The following is a 13,108-nucleotide window of genomic DNA, read 5'->3' as shown; positions in this document are numbered from 1 at the left end:
AGATTAGTCTAATCTTTTTATTTCTGACTGAAACCTTGAAAACTTAAGGCTGAATCTGTGCTCTTCTTGCAACCTGGGAGGTACTTATTTGTGTGTTGTAAGAGGCTACATAAAAAAACTGCCCTAAATGAAAAGGCTTTATTTTTGAATGATGAGGAAAATACTTTATTTGTAGCTTTTGGAGGTAGTTAAAATATGTTTAGTGTATTTGATTTCTGGGGAGCCTCTGTGAAGTCACCTTTGATTTTTGAGGCGATGTTGGTCCTCACTCGTCCACTAGAATGCAGTTGCTTACTCTATCACAGTTAATTGGAAAGCAGCGTATGCATGAAACTGTTCCTCTGTAGTGAAGCCCAATCTCACCCAGCCTTTATCACTTTATTGCCAAAGTTTTGCTACCTGTTGGTGGCAAACCAGGTGCTCTCTGCTCTGTGCTTATGTCTGTGTTCTTTCCTATTAAAGCAGACATAATATTGTCAGGTTGTGGTTCACTGAAAGGATAAGGGAACTCTAGGAAAATCCAGGCGATCTTGAATGTAGGTTGGATAGATGATAATAGTTGACAGGTCATAGGTCAGAAATTCAGAGGTAGTGCTCAGATTTATCTTTAAATACGTACATACTTTAAGTGGAAAAGTGAAGCCTATAGTAACTTATTACATAACCCTATCTGAAAAGTCAGAATTCCTACGTATTTTATCATAAACCACTCTTGTAGCACTCTTCTGAACCTTTGTAACTATGTAAGCAATGCAGAGTTATAAGAAGGAAAGTGTAGGGAATATCTGGCATTCTCCTTAGTGTTTATTTTTATTGACTTGTGTTACTTTTTTTGACTTTGCACTTGTCTCCCTTGATAAAGTTAATATGCACTTTGATACATATTTATAAGTGTTTATAAGTCCTAGTGGAATCCAGCCAGAAACTGTAAGCTCCTCAGGGCAGAAGCTCTGGCTTTGTTTTGCAGAGCAGAAGTGATAACACTCCCCAGTGCAAATCCATACTAGCTTGCCAAAGGGTAAGCCAAAATCTGCTGGCTTTCCTTTGATGAAAGAAGGCGGACTTGTAAGTGTTAATATCCAGCAGTGGTACAAGTTTATTTTCAAGCGAGTGTGTCTAGGAAAGCATACAGCATTTTTCCAATGTTTTCTACTCGTCCTAGTTTTGGGGCTCCTAGGTATGAATGTTGGGGCATGTCTTTTCCAACCAGTGATCCATGTGATGTCAATAGAGATCCAGATGTGCCCAGTCAATTTTTTTTATTTATTCTGCCCAATAGCATTTTCTGTATGCCAAGAATAGGTTTGGGTTTTTTGCTTAGAAAGAGAAGGGGGAGGCTTTTGTTTCTTTTCCTTACTGCTTCTAATTTATGGTATAACATTAGAAGTTTGGTAGACCTGATTACAAAGGTGCACTGACAAGCATGGTGTTTAGTGACTTTGCTAAGTTTGCAGTGTGTGCAGCGTACAATTGAAGATAAAGGAAGTCTAGAATTAACTTGAGTGAAAAGCAGTGTAAGTCAGTTTGTTTAGAAGAAGGTTTATTCTGTTTAAAATGAATTTTATTGATGGTTTATTGGTTTAATGCATTAAACTGGTGCAGTTTCATAGGCAACTGCATGAACTGTTCAAGTGCTTTGGAACTTTAAAGTAATGATGGAATTTACCTTTAAAAATTTTAAATGCTAAAACTTACAGACAAGTTTGTGGTAAGTTTTAAGTTTTTTTGCTGTATTTATAAGTACGAGAAGACAACCTTCTCTGATCCTGTCCTGCCGTTAATACTGGAAATGGTGGAGTTACAAACATATAAAGACCATTTCTTGCCTTTTACTACAAATCTGATTTTTTCATGTGAAACTTAAATGTAACTTTTGTGAAAGTTGTGAAAGGGCTAGTTCAAATTTGCTGTGTTATTTTTTTGTGTAAGATTTGAGTTTGCTACAGCTGGTACCTAATGGTACATTAGTGTCACTTAGTTCTAGAATACTGTAATGCGAAAAAAAATAACCCCAATTCAAAGAAAAAAGTTTTTACACAGGAAAGACATTGTACGTGCAGTACTTACAGTACTTGTAGAAATAGGAAACTTGGTGTTTGACATGTGACTAACAACTGTACACCCACAAAACCAGTTTGAAATGTAAGCATTAGATGGAAGTATGGATCTTGTAAGATGTGAAGTGTTCTTGTTTAAAAACATAAATGTATTTATACACAAGCACACTAGAGGGTTTTTTTTTCTTTCAGAGATATAACAACAATGAAAGGTACCATTGTTGCTCAAGTTGATTCAAGTGAGTCTTTCCAGGAGTTTTGCAGTACATCATGTTTATCCTTCTATGAAGACAAACAGAATCCCTCGAAAGGAGTTCTGAATAAATCAAGATGCACTATCTGTGGTAAACTAACTGAGGTCTGGTTAACTTTTTTTGTCTTGTCTTTCTCAATAATGACTATTAATAACTTACATTCTGAAATAAGCAAGCTGAAAATACGGATATTTAAAATATGATTCAGTGTTCTCGTATACAGTGAGCTATTATAATATGCTGCCTTAATATTCATAAAGAGTAACTGAAGGAAGGAAGAATTCAGAGAGGTTAATATTTTTGTTTCAAAAACTTAAAAGTGCCTTTTGCTGATACCTTGTTGCTACTGTCAACAATTTTATTAGGTGTAGAATCTTGTAGTTACAACTGGTATCTCCTACATAGAATTGCTGTTGAAAAAAGCCAAGATCTATTGTATATTTATTTTTTTACTGTATGTTTTGAAAGATTATGCAAATGTTTTTAGAGATACATAGAGTATACATAACTTTAAATTTTCATGGATGTATTAATTCACTCTTGATGCCATTACTGGGCTCACTGTAGTTCAGGCTACTACTTTACACAGTATATGTGTCTGGCCATGTGTGTTGATATGCCATGGTGTTAGCCTGCAAATTGGGTATCTTATAAAAATCACATAAATCGACCTTCTGCTCTAATATACAATTATTACATCCTTCCTTGTGGTATTTGCTTCTAGGCTACAAGGGCAAATAGGTCCAAGATTTCTGTTCTAGAACTTCAGAGACAACAGACACCGATTTTTCTTCCTGTATTTCATGGTCATTTCAAGCATCTCTTTTTTAAATTGTGAGCTAGTATAATCTGGTTTTAGTTATTGTACTCAAATGTGAGACTTGTCTGGTAGTTTCAGGCAACTTTGTGCTTGTGTGGTGATAGAATACTTTTATTATTTTTATCTTTTAGATTCGTCATGAAGTTAGCTTTAAAAATATGACTCATAAGCTGTGCAGTGACCATTGCTTCAATAGATACAGGATGGCAAATGGTTTAATAATGAATTGCTGTGAGCATTGTGGGGAGTATTTGCCCAGCAAAGGAGCTGGAAACAATATTCTTATGATTGATGGTCAGCAGAAAAGATTCTGCTGTCAGAACTGCGTTGGTGAATACAAGCAGGTAATTACTTCTTTACCTATGACTTAAATAAACATTATACTCCTTAAATCTATCCTGTTATTCATAACACAGTTTTACTTCTTACTAGAAGTCTTAAATCACAAAGACTTGTAAAAATTAAATTATTGACAGTGAGGGCAAACTAGCTGGAATGGACCTTGTAGTGCTGGACCTTTTAGTACTGGCTTTTTTTGATGTTGCTGTAAGAGTAATATTTATTTGTTACTAATGAAAATATCATAAATTAAACTTTCTGTTAATTCTTTCTAATGGGTGTATCATAAGTATATTAATAGTAAGTCTGACACACAGACTTGCTGATCCTTAAGGGATGTTTTTTCTTAGCTATAAAGTTCACTTGTATGCAATCAAAACACTCAAGAATGTGCAGAGCATACAGGTTGGACATCACTGTGAGCGTGCTCTGACTGATTACACATTGGCTGTGTATCTGTACTGTGTCTAATTTCCTTCACTGTACAGCATAGGATTTTAGAATTTATTGCTACTTTCATCCTTTCATGTGTTAAATTTTGTGCTTTCATTTTTTTACCTTTTTTGTATATTTATTCTTAAGGTTGTTAAGGTAGTAATAATTGTTGTGGTTAAAAATAATTCCAAATCAATAAATCTGATGCTGATGTCTTTAACATATTACAAAGGAGCTTAGCTCTGAACATTCCTAGTGCTGGCTGGAAGGTTTAAATGTTAATCACAGTATTTATGGTATAATAGGATAGCTCTGAAATACTAAATATTTTATATTTTGAGGGAGGATATGCCATTTAGGGAATTCCCCCCCCCAATACATTCTGCTCTGAGTTTGTAGGGGATAGTGTTTTGAAATGTCAAAGTACTGTTTTACTAGCAAGAAATTTCTTTATCTGATCTTGAAGCTCACACTTGAATATGAGTGGCCTTAGTGCTGCACATGGCTTTGGGTTCTTTCTTCATCTCTTTCCATTTTTAAGAAACCAATGATCCAAGAGAAAAAGGAGTGCAGTGCTGAATGTTTTTAAGTTCTTTAATGTTGCATCATATATGTTTGTATTTTCTCTTTGGACATTCAGTTTTGATGCTTTTGGGGATGGCTGTTCTTGTCAATATGCAATGTGCAAACAGCAAATCTGGAAAAGTGCTTATGTAAACAGCGTAACTGAAAACATAACACAAGCATTATTCTTTTGTCACAGCTGTACGAAAAAGGGACAGGATAGGTTACCAAGATACTAAAAACATAGGCATGCCCAGAAGCCATGGAAAGACTTGAAGAAACGTTGAATACTGTCTCGAAGAAACAAAAAGGCATGAGATTAACTTTGAACTTGAAACATTCCCACACAACCAGTATAACATGCACTGCCCATGGAATTATGACATGAACATGGAATTTTGAGAGGTCAAATGATAAATCTGTACTTAACTCTCATTACAGACTGTACTCTGTTTGTTCAGATATTCTTGTATTTTGTGTTTAGATATGTATTTGAGAATGAGAAGGATATTGGTAGCAAGTTGTATGTTCTGGTTTGATCTGGGGAGGAGGAACAGTTTGCAGTACCAGGCATCTTCACAAGTAGTGTTGGGTATTGTGCATTATTGCGAGGATCCTTAAGACAGCCTTTAAAATTGAGACACATTGGTTTTGGTGCATTCAGTTCTGACAGAAGACTTTATTCAAGCAAGCTCTTAATTCTTTTGTGGAAATATTTGGTACTGGGCAACTGTAATAGTCTGTGAGAAGCTTAATTGGAGTGCTCATGGGCATGTAGTTTGGAGTGGTGGTGAAGTGTAATTCTTAATTGGTAGGTTTCAAATGTTCCTGGAGTGTGGGGGTTTGGGGGTATTTTTGCTACTAAGAGAAACTCAAACTATGAAACAAGGAATTGTTTTTTTTTTAGTGTGTATTGTAGGTGTTGAAGTTGCTTAGGATGCAATTATTTGAGAATGTTTAGTTGTCTAGCAGGATTTATTTAGGTTTGAACTTTAATTTGCATTAAGGTTTTTTTTGAACTGAATGTTTTCAAGGATTTCTGTTTTTAAAAAAGGAATTTAGACTTTGGAAAATGACAACTTACTGGGCCACAGTTGGTAAATTGTAGGTTGCTTTGTTCAGTCGTAACCATGTTCCCTTGGAAATTTTTTAATTAGATCTCGCTTTTGAAGGAGAACTGGTGAAGGAGAGAACATGGAAGAGTTGCTATTACATACTGAAATAAACTTAATGGAATGAATAATATAGGAAAAGATGATGTATCATTTGATTACAGCATTGTGTTGTACAAGTCATTACTGTGTATCACCTAACAGTTTTAGCAAATGTTTTCTTACGAACAGTTGTAAAATACATAGGTCTTCTTGGTATGAGCTTTGTATTAAGCAGTTTATATTGTAAATGTCATACACCTATCAATATGCTATACATTTGTAGTAGTAATAAATGGAAACTGATTATTACTTGTACCTATCTATATACTTAATCCCTATTTTTTCTAATAAATACTACACTGATTTGAACAGTTAATTTTCAGTAACTTATCATGGACATCTTTTCTTCCTGGAATTAAAAAATTAAAATTGTGGGTAACAAAAATTACTGTGCTCTTGGAATGGGCACTGAATACAAAAAAAAATCCATCAGCTACAAAGACTCTTTTTCCTCTGCTTTAGACCATTGGTGGGAGTAAGATCTAGTGTGAGTCCTGGGATGAGGAGCAGGTGTGTTTTTTTCTGAAATGTCAGTCACCTTTCCAGGTGGTGGATGCACTTAACTTTCCATGTACCAGTTTCAGAACCTGCTTTAAAACTGAGACACAAATAATCTTGAATACCACATCCTGTGTTCTGCTTTTCTGAGACGTGATGGCCGTTCTTTGTTACCTAAAACTGAAGTGATTACAGAGCTTACATTTCTTTCACATTAAAAAAAACCTATGAAAAATAATAAAATGTGTAAGAACTAAAAAAAAAAAAGACTTACTGATGCTCACTGTGGTTATATGCGAAAGCATGTTAATTTTCTGATGGCACAATAGCCATTCATGAAGATGTAAGTGCAAGTCAAGCTTTTTTAAAAAAAGAGAAAACAATGATAAAATTCTTCCTCCAAAAATGAAAACACTGTGATAATTTAGGTACAATGTCAAAACCCTGATTGAAAGGTTGCTTTTTTTTTAAAACCTGAAGAAGACAATGGCTACTACTACGACTAGATCATAAATTCTTTACTTGTTGCACTAAGTTTCATTCAAACTCTTCATACATAGAGGGGCAAGAGGGACTTAATGACATTAAACAAAACAAAAAACAGTGTTAGAAGAGAATGAGAATCATATCTGACAAGGAGGTGGCTAAATTGTATTTGTGCAAATGCCGAAATACTTGCTTGAGAAGGCATTTCATATAAAGTGAGGAGGTAACAATTAAAAAAAAATCTGTAGTGATTTATTTAAAAAATAGTATCTATTTATTGTAGCAACAAATTGAAACAGACCCAAATATGCCTGCCATGAAGACATAGTAACAAAAAGCACATACATGTGTTGTTTCAGTGCTTCTGGTACTATTGTGTATCTTCTAGCTCTACAAAATTAAGCCTACTTCCTTTTCAAGGCAGTTGCAATGTTTGTGTCCTGGTTTGCCGAATTTGGGTACAGGCTTGACAACCTTGTTCTTGGGAACTGGTGTGTTCTGTGACTTGCCTTGTGCAACCAACCATACCTTTTAATTTTCAGCTTTTCTACTAAGACAAAGCCGAGTCTGTCTGCTTTTAAAAATACAGTCTTTAACTTCTTTGCTTTACTGGCCTGATCAGTCCACAGGGAGGGCTTGATTTTGTGTTCTTGATTCTGTGCTCTTGATTCTGCTATAAAAGTATTTAATGCTTTACTAGCTTAAAGTGTTCCTTTACTTGTTTTGCTTTGTTTCTGTAACAAATTCTTCTTGTTAGCGTATGACCTGGGGTTTGCTTGCTTTAGGCGCTTCTTTAAAGCGGTTGTCTTCATGCGCTGTCAAAAAAAAGCGGGGAAGGAGCTCTACTGTTCCTTTGTAGGCTGCTTAATAGGTCTGGAATGAAGTGAGTATGGGGTGAATGCAAGCCAGATGAGTACTTTCTGAGTTGGGAAGGATGCTTGCAGTGTTTTTTCATACAGTGAAAATTTTCTTTCAGTACTGAATAAAAGTGCATTTGATTGACTTCTTGATAAGTGCTTCAAGACTAACCAGGCTGTGCCATCCCTGTAAGCTGTTCACTTGCAACCAATAGAGAAAAAACCCAACCGTGGTAGTTGTGCTTCCTTATTTTGAATTCTGCTTGTTAACAAACAGCTGCTTTTGTGAAGTTTTCTTAAAACTCCTTTTTCATCTGCTTTATCTGTGCAGAAGTTTAGGAGCTTTCACCATATAGAATGAAATCCGTATCAGTTCTGCAGCATACGATCCATTGCTTATTTAGAATTTAAAAACAAACTTTTTGTGAAACTGCTTAGTCTCACAAAAATGCTCTGTTATCTACTGGTTTAAATATCACTGTATGCTGTGATAGAATGTGTTGTCATGTTAGTACTTCAGTGGAATCATGTAGGATTTTCAACTTTGTCTTGCCCCCATGCAGTGTTAGTTCTTTTTCTGTGCTGCTTTGCCATTGAGACAGATCCGTCCTTTTTATTTTGATAGTACCATTAACTACAAAATCTGCTGCTTTGTGCTGTTGTTACTGCTTTGTAAACTCATTTCCAAATTCTGGTTTCAAGAGTAAATATTGTGACAAAACCAGTAACTGTGAGTTGAACAGGCTCTTTACATTGAAATACTAGAAATACTGACTTTTCAAAACATTTATTTTTAAAAAAATATCTGGTCACTTCAAAGTTCTGTGGTTTCAGCCAGTTCAGACTGTGGTTTAATAGTGGAATCTCTTCCTCATACGGTAAACCACTTCTGTTTCACTTCAGGTAATACTTAGTTTAGTATTAAGTACACTCTGATAATGCTGATGTCTGATACTATGTACACTTCCACAAATGGAGATAACTAGATGCTTTTACCCAAGCTACTGTTCTTAAATGACAGGAATCTTTATCAACCAAGAAATAATAAATTACCCTTTCTCGCTGCTTAGTGGTGTGGGTTGTTTTTTTGAGGCCTCTTGGTATTTATGCCCACAGCTTCTTGAATCTGTGATACAAATTAAGTCCTTCTAGAAACTGTTCTGTTCTATTCTATCTTTTCTTCTACCTTTTACTTCTGTTTTCTGGAACCATTTATTTTGCTATTTCTGCTTCAGCTGTCTGCCTTCCACTGTAGAATTTGCTGCTTTTCAATAAAAACTATATAATCAGCTTCCTTAGGCACTTGGATATCATTCATAGTAAGTGTTCAAGATGTAATTTTTGTCTGTATTTTTGAAGATAAAGTGAGGTAGGTACATCAGAGATGTTAAAACAGCTTTGTACTTCTGAAGACAAGTGCTTATGGTGGTCAAAACTGTGAAGTGTCATCTGTGTTGGGAGCACAGGAAATACTTAGGAAGAGGAAGCAAGGAGGTGATGTGACATCGGAGTTAGGATGGATATAACCACATCCGTGCACTGCTGTACCTAGAATAATTGGACAGGGTTGAGGATAAAAGGAGAAAAGGCAAAACAGAAATGGCAGGAACATTCAGTAAATGTAAAAGTAACTTGCTTTTTGAGGCAGGAGTTTTCAGCTCTGCTTTTCTTGAAGGCGTGAAGGCAAGTGTCGAGCTGGAACAAAAGTGGCAAAAACAGGGAACACTGGTAATTTGGAGATGCTAGAGAAAAGTTACTGGACAAGTTACTGATTTGGCTTTTTGCAGAGTTCAGCTGATAGAATGTTAACACAAATCTCTTGGCAATCTCTTGAAGCAATTACTTCAGCTTTTGCTCTTGGGCAAATGCTCTTGAGGTGTTACAAATCTTAATCTCTTGTTGGTGCAGATCGGAGTTTATGGTTTTACAGTTATTCTTGGAGGAGAGATGCTTTGGGTGGTATTTCAAAAAACTGAATAAATAATAAGGTTTCTTCTTTCTTTGCTGTTACAGATTCTGCTGACATCTGGTTCTTTTCTTAGACTTGTGTGTTGCTGCTGCATCCATCCGGACCTTCCTTATTTCAAATAAATCTGAAGTAGTCTTGCTGCTATTTTCTTGATTGCCTTACTTGGATCTCTGTCATTGTAGAATTCCATGTAGTGAATATCTTTGCTTTTCTACTTACAGAAAATTTCCATCATCTTTCTCCTTTACCTTTCTGTTTGAACACAGGTTGACTGTGTTTCAGTCCCTGAACACTCTTTTCTAGAATCTTTTCCAGTATTTATCTTATTTCTAATCAGAAATTGTTATTCTGTAAAGCTACCAGAGAGCAGTTTGCCTGGATCGAGAAGTATGTACTGATCTGTTTTACAATGCACCACATGAGTTTAACTGCAAAGCATTTCCTTCAGCTTGAAACAGATCTTTGGGCTGCTACACAGTGTTGCAGCAATCAACTGGTATTCTGGTGTCCTCTGTCGACTGGCCCTTGCATGGGAGAAATTGTAGCCAGAATGCTCTCTTACACTGCAGGCATGGTCTTCATCCTGCTCGCTATTCTTTGTAAGGAATGTGAAGCAGATCATACTGCTTTTTTCAATCAAAATAAGTCTGTAGCACAGATGCCTACATTCAAGGCACTAATAGCTTTATTGAAATACTCCTGCAGCCAGAAAGTTCAGGAACAGAGACTTTCATTAGTGTCAGTTGCAAACAGAAGTGAGGCTTACTGCTAAAATACTATGGAGTTCCAGTATTATCTAATACTTATTTTGAGGCTTGATCTTCTTAGTCGGGTATGTGCAAGAAGAGCTCTAGACTTCAGCTTTCGTGATCCTTTCGGTAAGATGTAAAGGAAGATCAGGATTCCTTCCAAAATGATTGTTGCTGAGAATGCCAAGAATAAAATTTTGTCAGAAACTCTCCAAGTGAATTTTCTATTTCCAGGAATTTGGATTTCTGTTGCAACAGTGCTTGTATTTCTGGAATACATCCCATTCATCTGTTTTGTCTTGCGTCTTGATAGCCACTTCTGTAGTTGCCAGTTTGAGTTCAACGCTGTCCTGTGAAGATTTGAAATGTATATAGAACTACTAACTTGTAAGAATTTTCGAATTTCCTGAAGCATTGTATAATGTATCTCTTCTCAGTTATATATCATGAGATTTCTGCAATGCAGTAGACCCGATTTCTAGAACTGTAGGGTATACAAACAAATTGTGAAAGAGTGAGTGAGTTTAGAATCTAATGTAAGACTGGAGGAATATTCAGGCTCATGCATTTACCTTAGACTTTATGTTTTGGAAGAGGTCAAATGTGCAATATGATGTAGCTAAAATTAGGTCATCTCAGTGCAGAATCTAGGTGCAAATTTTGCCTTTGCATTAACTTTTTTCTTTTTTTTTGTACTTAGAAATTGATATAGTTTTCTTTACTAATTTGATAGCAGTGTTCGTTCTTAAATTTTCCCTTAAAATTGCAGTCCTTAATGCATGTATTTTCATAGGACACTGTAAACTTGAATTTCCCGCAAATGGTGCATAGAAGGAAAATGCCTGGTACTTTCTCTTGTGGCTTCATTCTGAGTTAATTCTGTTTTTGAAGGAACCTTGGAACTGAGATTAGTTTGAATGTGTAGGTTGTTTATAATCACTTTTCCCTGCCATTGAAGTATCATGGGGAGCACAAGATGAAGACAGTACTTAATCTGAAATGGAAGATAATGGCAAGAAAGCAGTTTTGGAGAAAAAGACTTGAGTGTCCTGGTGGATGACGAGTTGAACCAGGAGTTAGCAGTGTGCCCTTGCGACAAAGATGGCCAGCTGCATCCTAAGTTGTATTGCAGAATGCTTGAGGTTGGGAGGGGCCTCTGGTGGTCATCTTGTCTGCCCTCCTGCTCAAGCAGGGTCACCTGGAATGGATTGTCTAGGACTGTGTTGATCAAAGTTTTGAATATCTCTAAGGATGGGGACTCCACAGCCTCTCTGGGCAACCTATTGATATATTAGTGAGTATAGCCAGCAGGTCAAGGGAAGTGATTTCCATGCCCTGTCCCCTGCCATCCTTCTGCACTTAGGAAACTGCATCTGGAACACTGAGTCCTCTTTTGGATTCTGTGGGATGACATATTGATTCTGTGTTGACATACTGATGGAATTCATTGGAGAGCTACCAAGATGTTTAGAGAGCAGGAGCACATGACATAGGAGGACAGGCTTGGGAGACCTTTGTTCAACCTTGAAAAGGCTAAAGGGGGATTAGTTATCTGATGGGAGGAGGGTATAGAGAGGGCAAAGTTGGACTCTTCTTAGAAGAGATGCACAGTGGAAGGAGGAGAGGCAACAGACACGACTTGAAAACAAGGAGAAACTTGATTTAATTAGAAGGATTTTTTTTTTTTTCTGCGAGGGCAGTGAAATCCTCCAGAGAGGTTTTAGAATGCTCATCCGTGGAGATGCCTAGATTTGATGGGAGAAGATCCTGAGCAGCCAGGTCTGGACCTGCTTTGAGCAGGAGGTTGCACGTGACTTCTGGAAGGTCCCCTCCAGTCTACATGATTCTGTGATTCTGTACCTCCAAAATGAAGAATGAAGCAGTGATTTTTAAAAGAGTCAGGAAGTTTTGTTTGTTGGGTTTTTTTTTTTGTTGTTGTTGTTGTTCCCTTTTTACTTAACCAGAAAGGAGATTTTGGTACTCTCTGTTTTGCTTACCTCTACCAGTGAAGTTCTTTTCTTTTGTCTCCTGCCATGAAATACCAACAATGTCGATAGATCTTTATGTTTTCCTTAATTTCTTTTCTGAACACCTGCTTTTCCTTGAGGGTTTCTGTAGTAAGAACATGCCTCAGCTGATCTGGTTCCAAGCAGAGTTTGAGACTCCTGCAGTGTAAGTCAGTGGGCATGCAGGGCAGAGTAACAACAGGGCAGGTACTTAAGATATTTCCCCCTGAGCATTCTTTTAGCTTAAGAGTCTGTAGAGATTATGAGATGTCTTGAACTTTACACAGTGTTCCTGTATGCTACGTTTAGCAAATCTCTTTAAAAGTGCTTGCCCAATCTCCTTGTGAACACATAGAAGCGTGTTTTCCATCCATGATGCTCTGGTAAGAAGTTCTGCTGACTTGCTCTGTTATGTGAAGAGCTGCCTCCTGTTACTTCTTTTGAAATCTCTTCTGTTGATAATCATGTGATTTCCCATAGCTGTTAATACTAGAAAAGGCAATGAACAATCGATCCATAGAGCCCTGTGTTACGCCATTTTTGGTTCTGTCCTTACCCTCTTATAAACCATCTTGTTTCCAGGCCAATCCCCCTCTGCCTCATAAGAATGCTCTTTGACCCCATGTATTACTGTACTTCTCCTTAGTTTTAGTGACTCTTCAGTTTTGTTTATTGCAGCTAGAAGGGTACTTCTAGGGAAAGGATTCTCAAATGTTAGTTTTTCTACGGAATGAAATTAATACTGCAGATTCTTAGAGATGAAAGGTAACATGTTGTGATGAATGTGAGAGTAGAAATGTAAGTTACCCGAGAATCTTGAGAAGAGAGAGATTCATCTGGAAATTTGACACTTTAGAACA

The 13,108-nt window shown here is 36.7% G+C and overlaps 1 protein-coding gene across 11 annotated transcripts in view; it reads left to right on the top strand.

The window, feature by feature from the left end:
• The window catches only part of ZMYM2 (zinc finger MYM-type containing 2), a 91,176-nt gene that overhangs the window by 32,049 nt on the left and 46,019 nt on the right, over nt 1-13,108 (top strand). For all 11 annotated transcript variants that reach the window (XR_005826280.1, XM_040583515.1, XM_040583512.1 and 8 more), the window contains 2 exons: nt 2,250-2,415; nt 3,263-3,475. Coding sequence is in view for 10 of the 11 variants with exons in the window: in XM_040583515.1 (XP_040439449.1) it covers nt 2,250-2,415; nt 3,263-3,475 (379 nt within the window). In the remaining variant the exon portion in view is untranslated. The remainder of the gene's footprint in view (nt 1-2,249; nt 2,416-3,262; nt 3,476-13,108) is intronic.

The sequence above is a fragment of the Falco naumanni genome, chromosome 2, assembly GCF_017639655.2.
Source record: "Falco naumanni isolate bFalNau1 chromosome 2, bFalNau1.pat, whole genome shotgun sequence".
Lineage (NCBI taxonomy): Eukaryota > Metazoa > Chordata > Aves > Falconiformes > Falconidae > Falco > Falco naumanni.
This window is presented reverse-complemented; position numbering and strand designations above follow the sequence as displayed.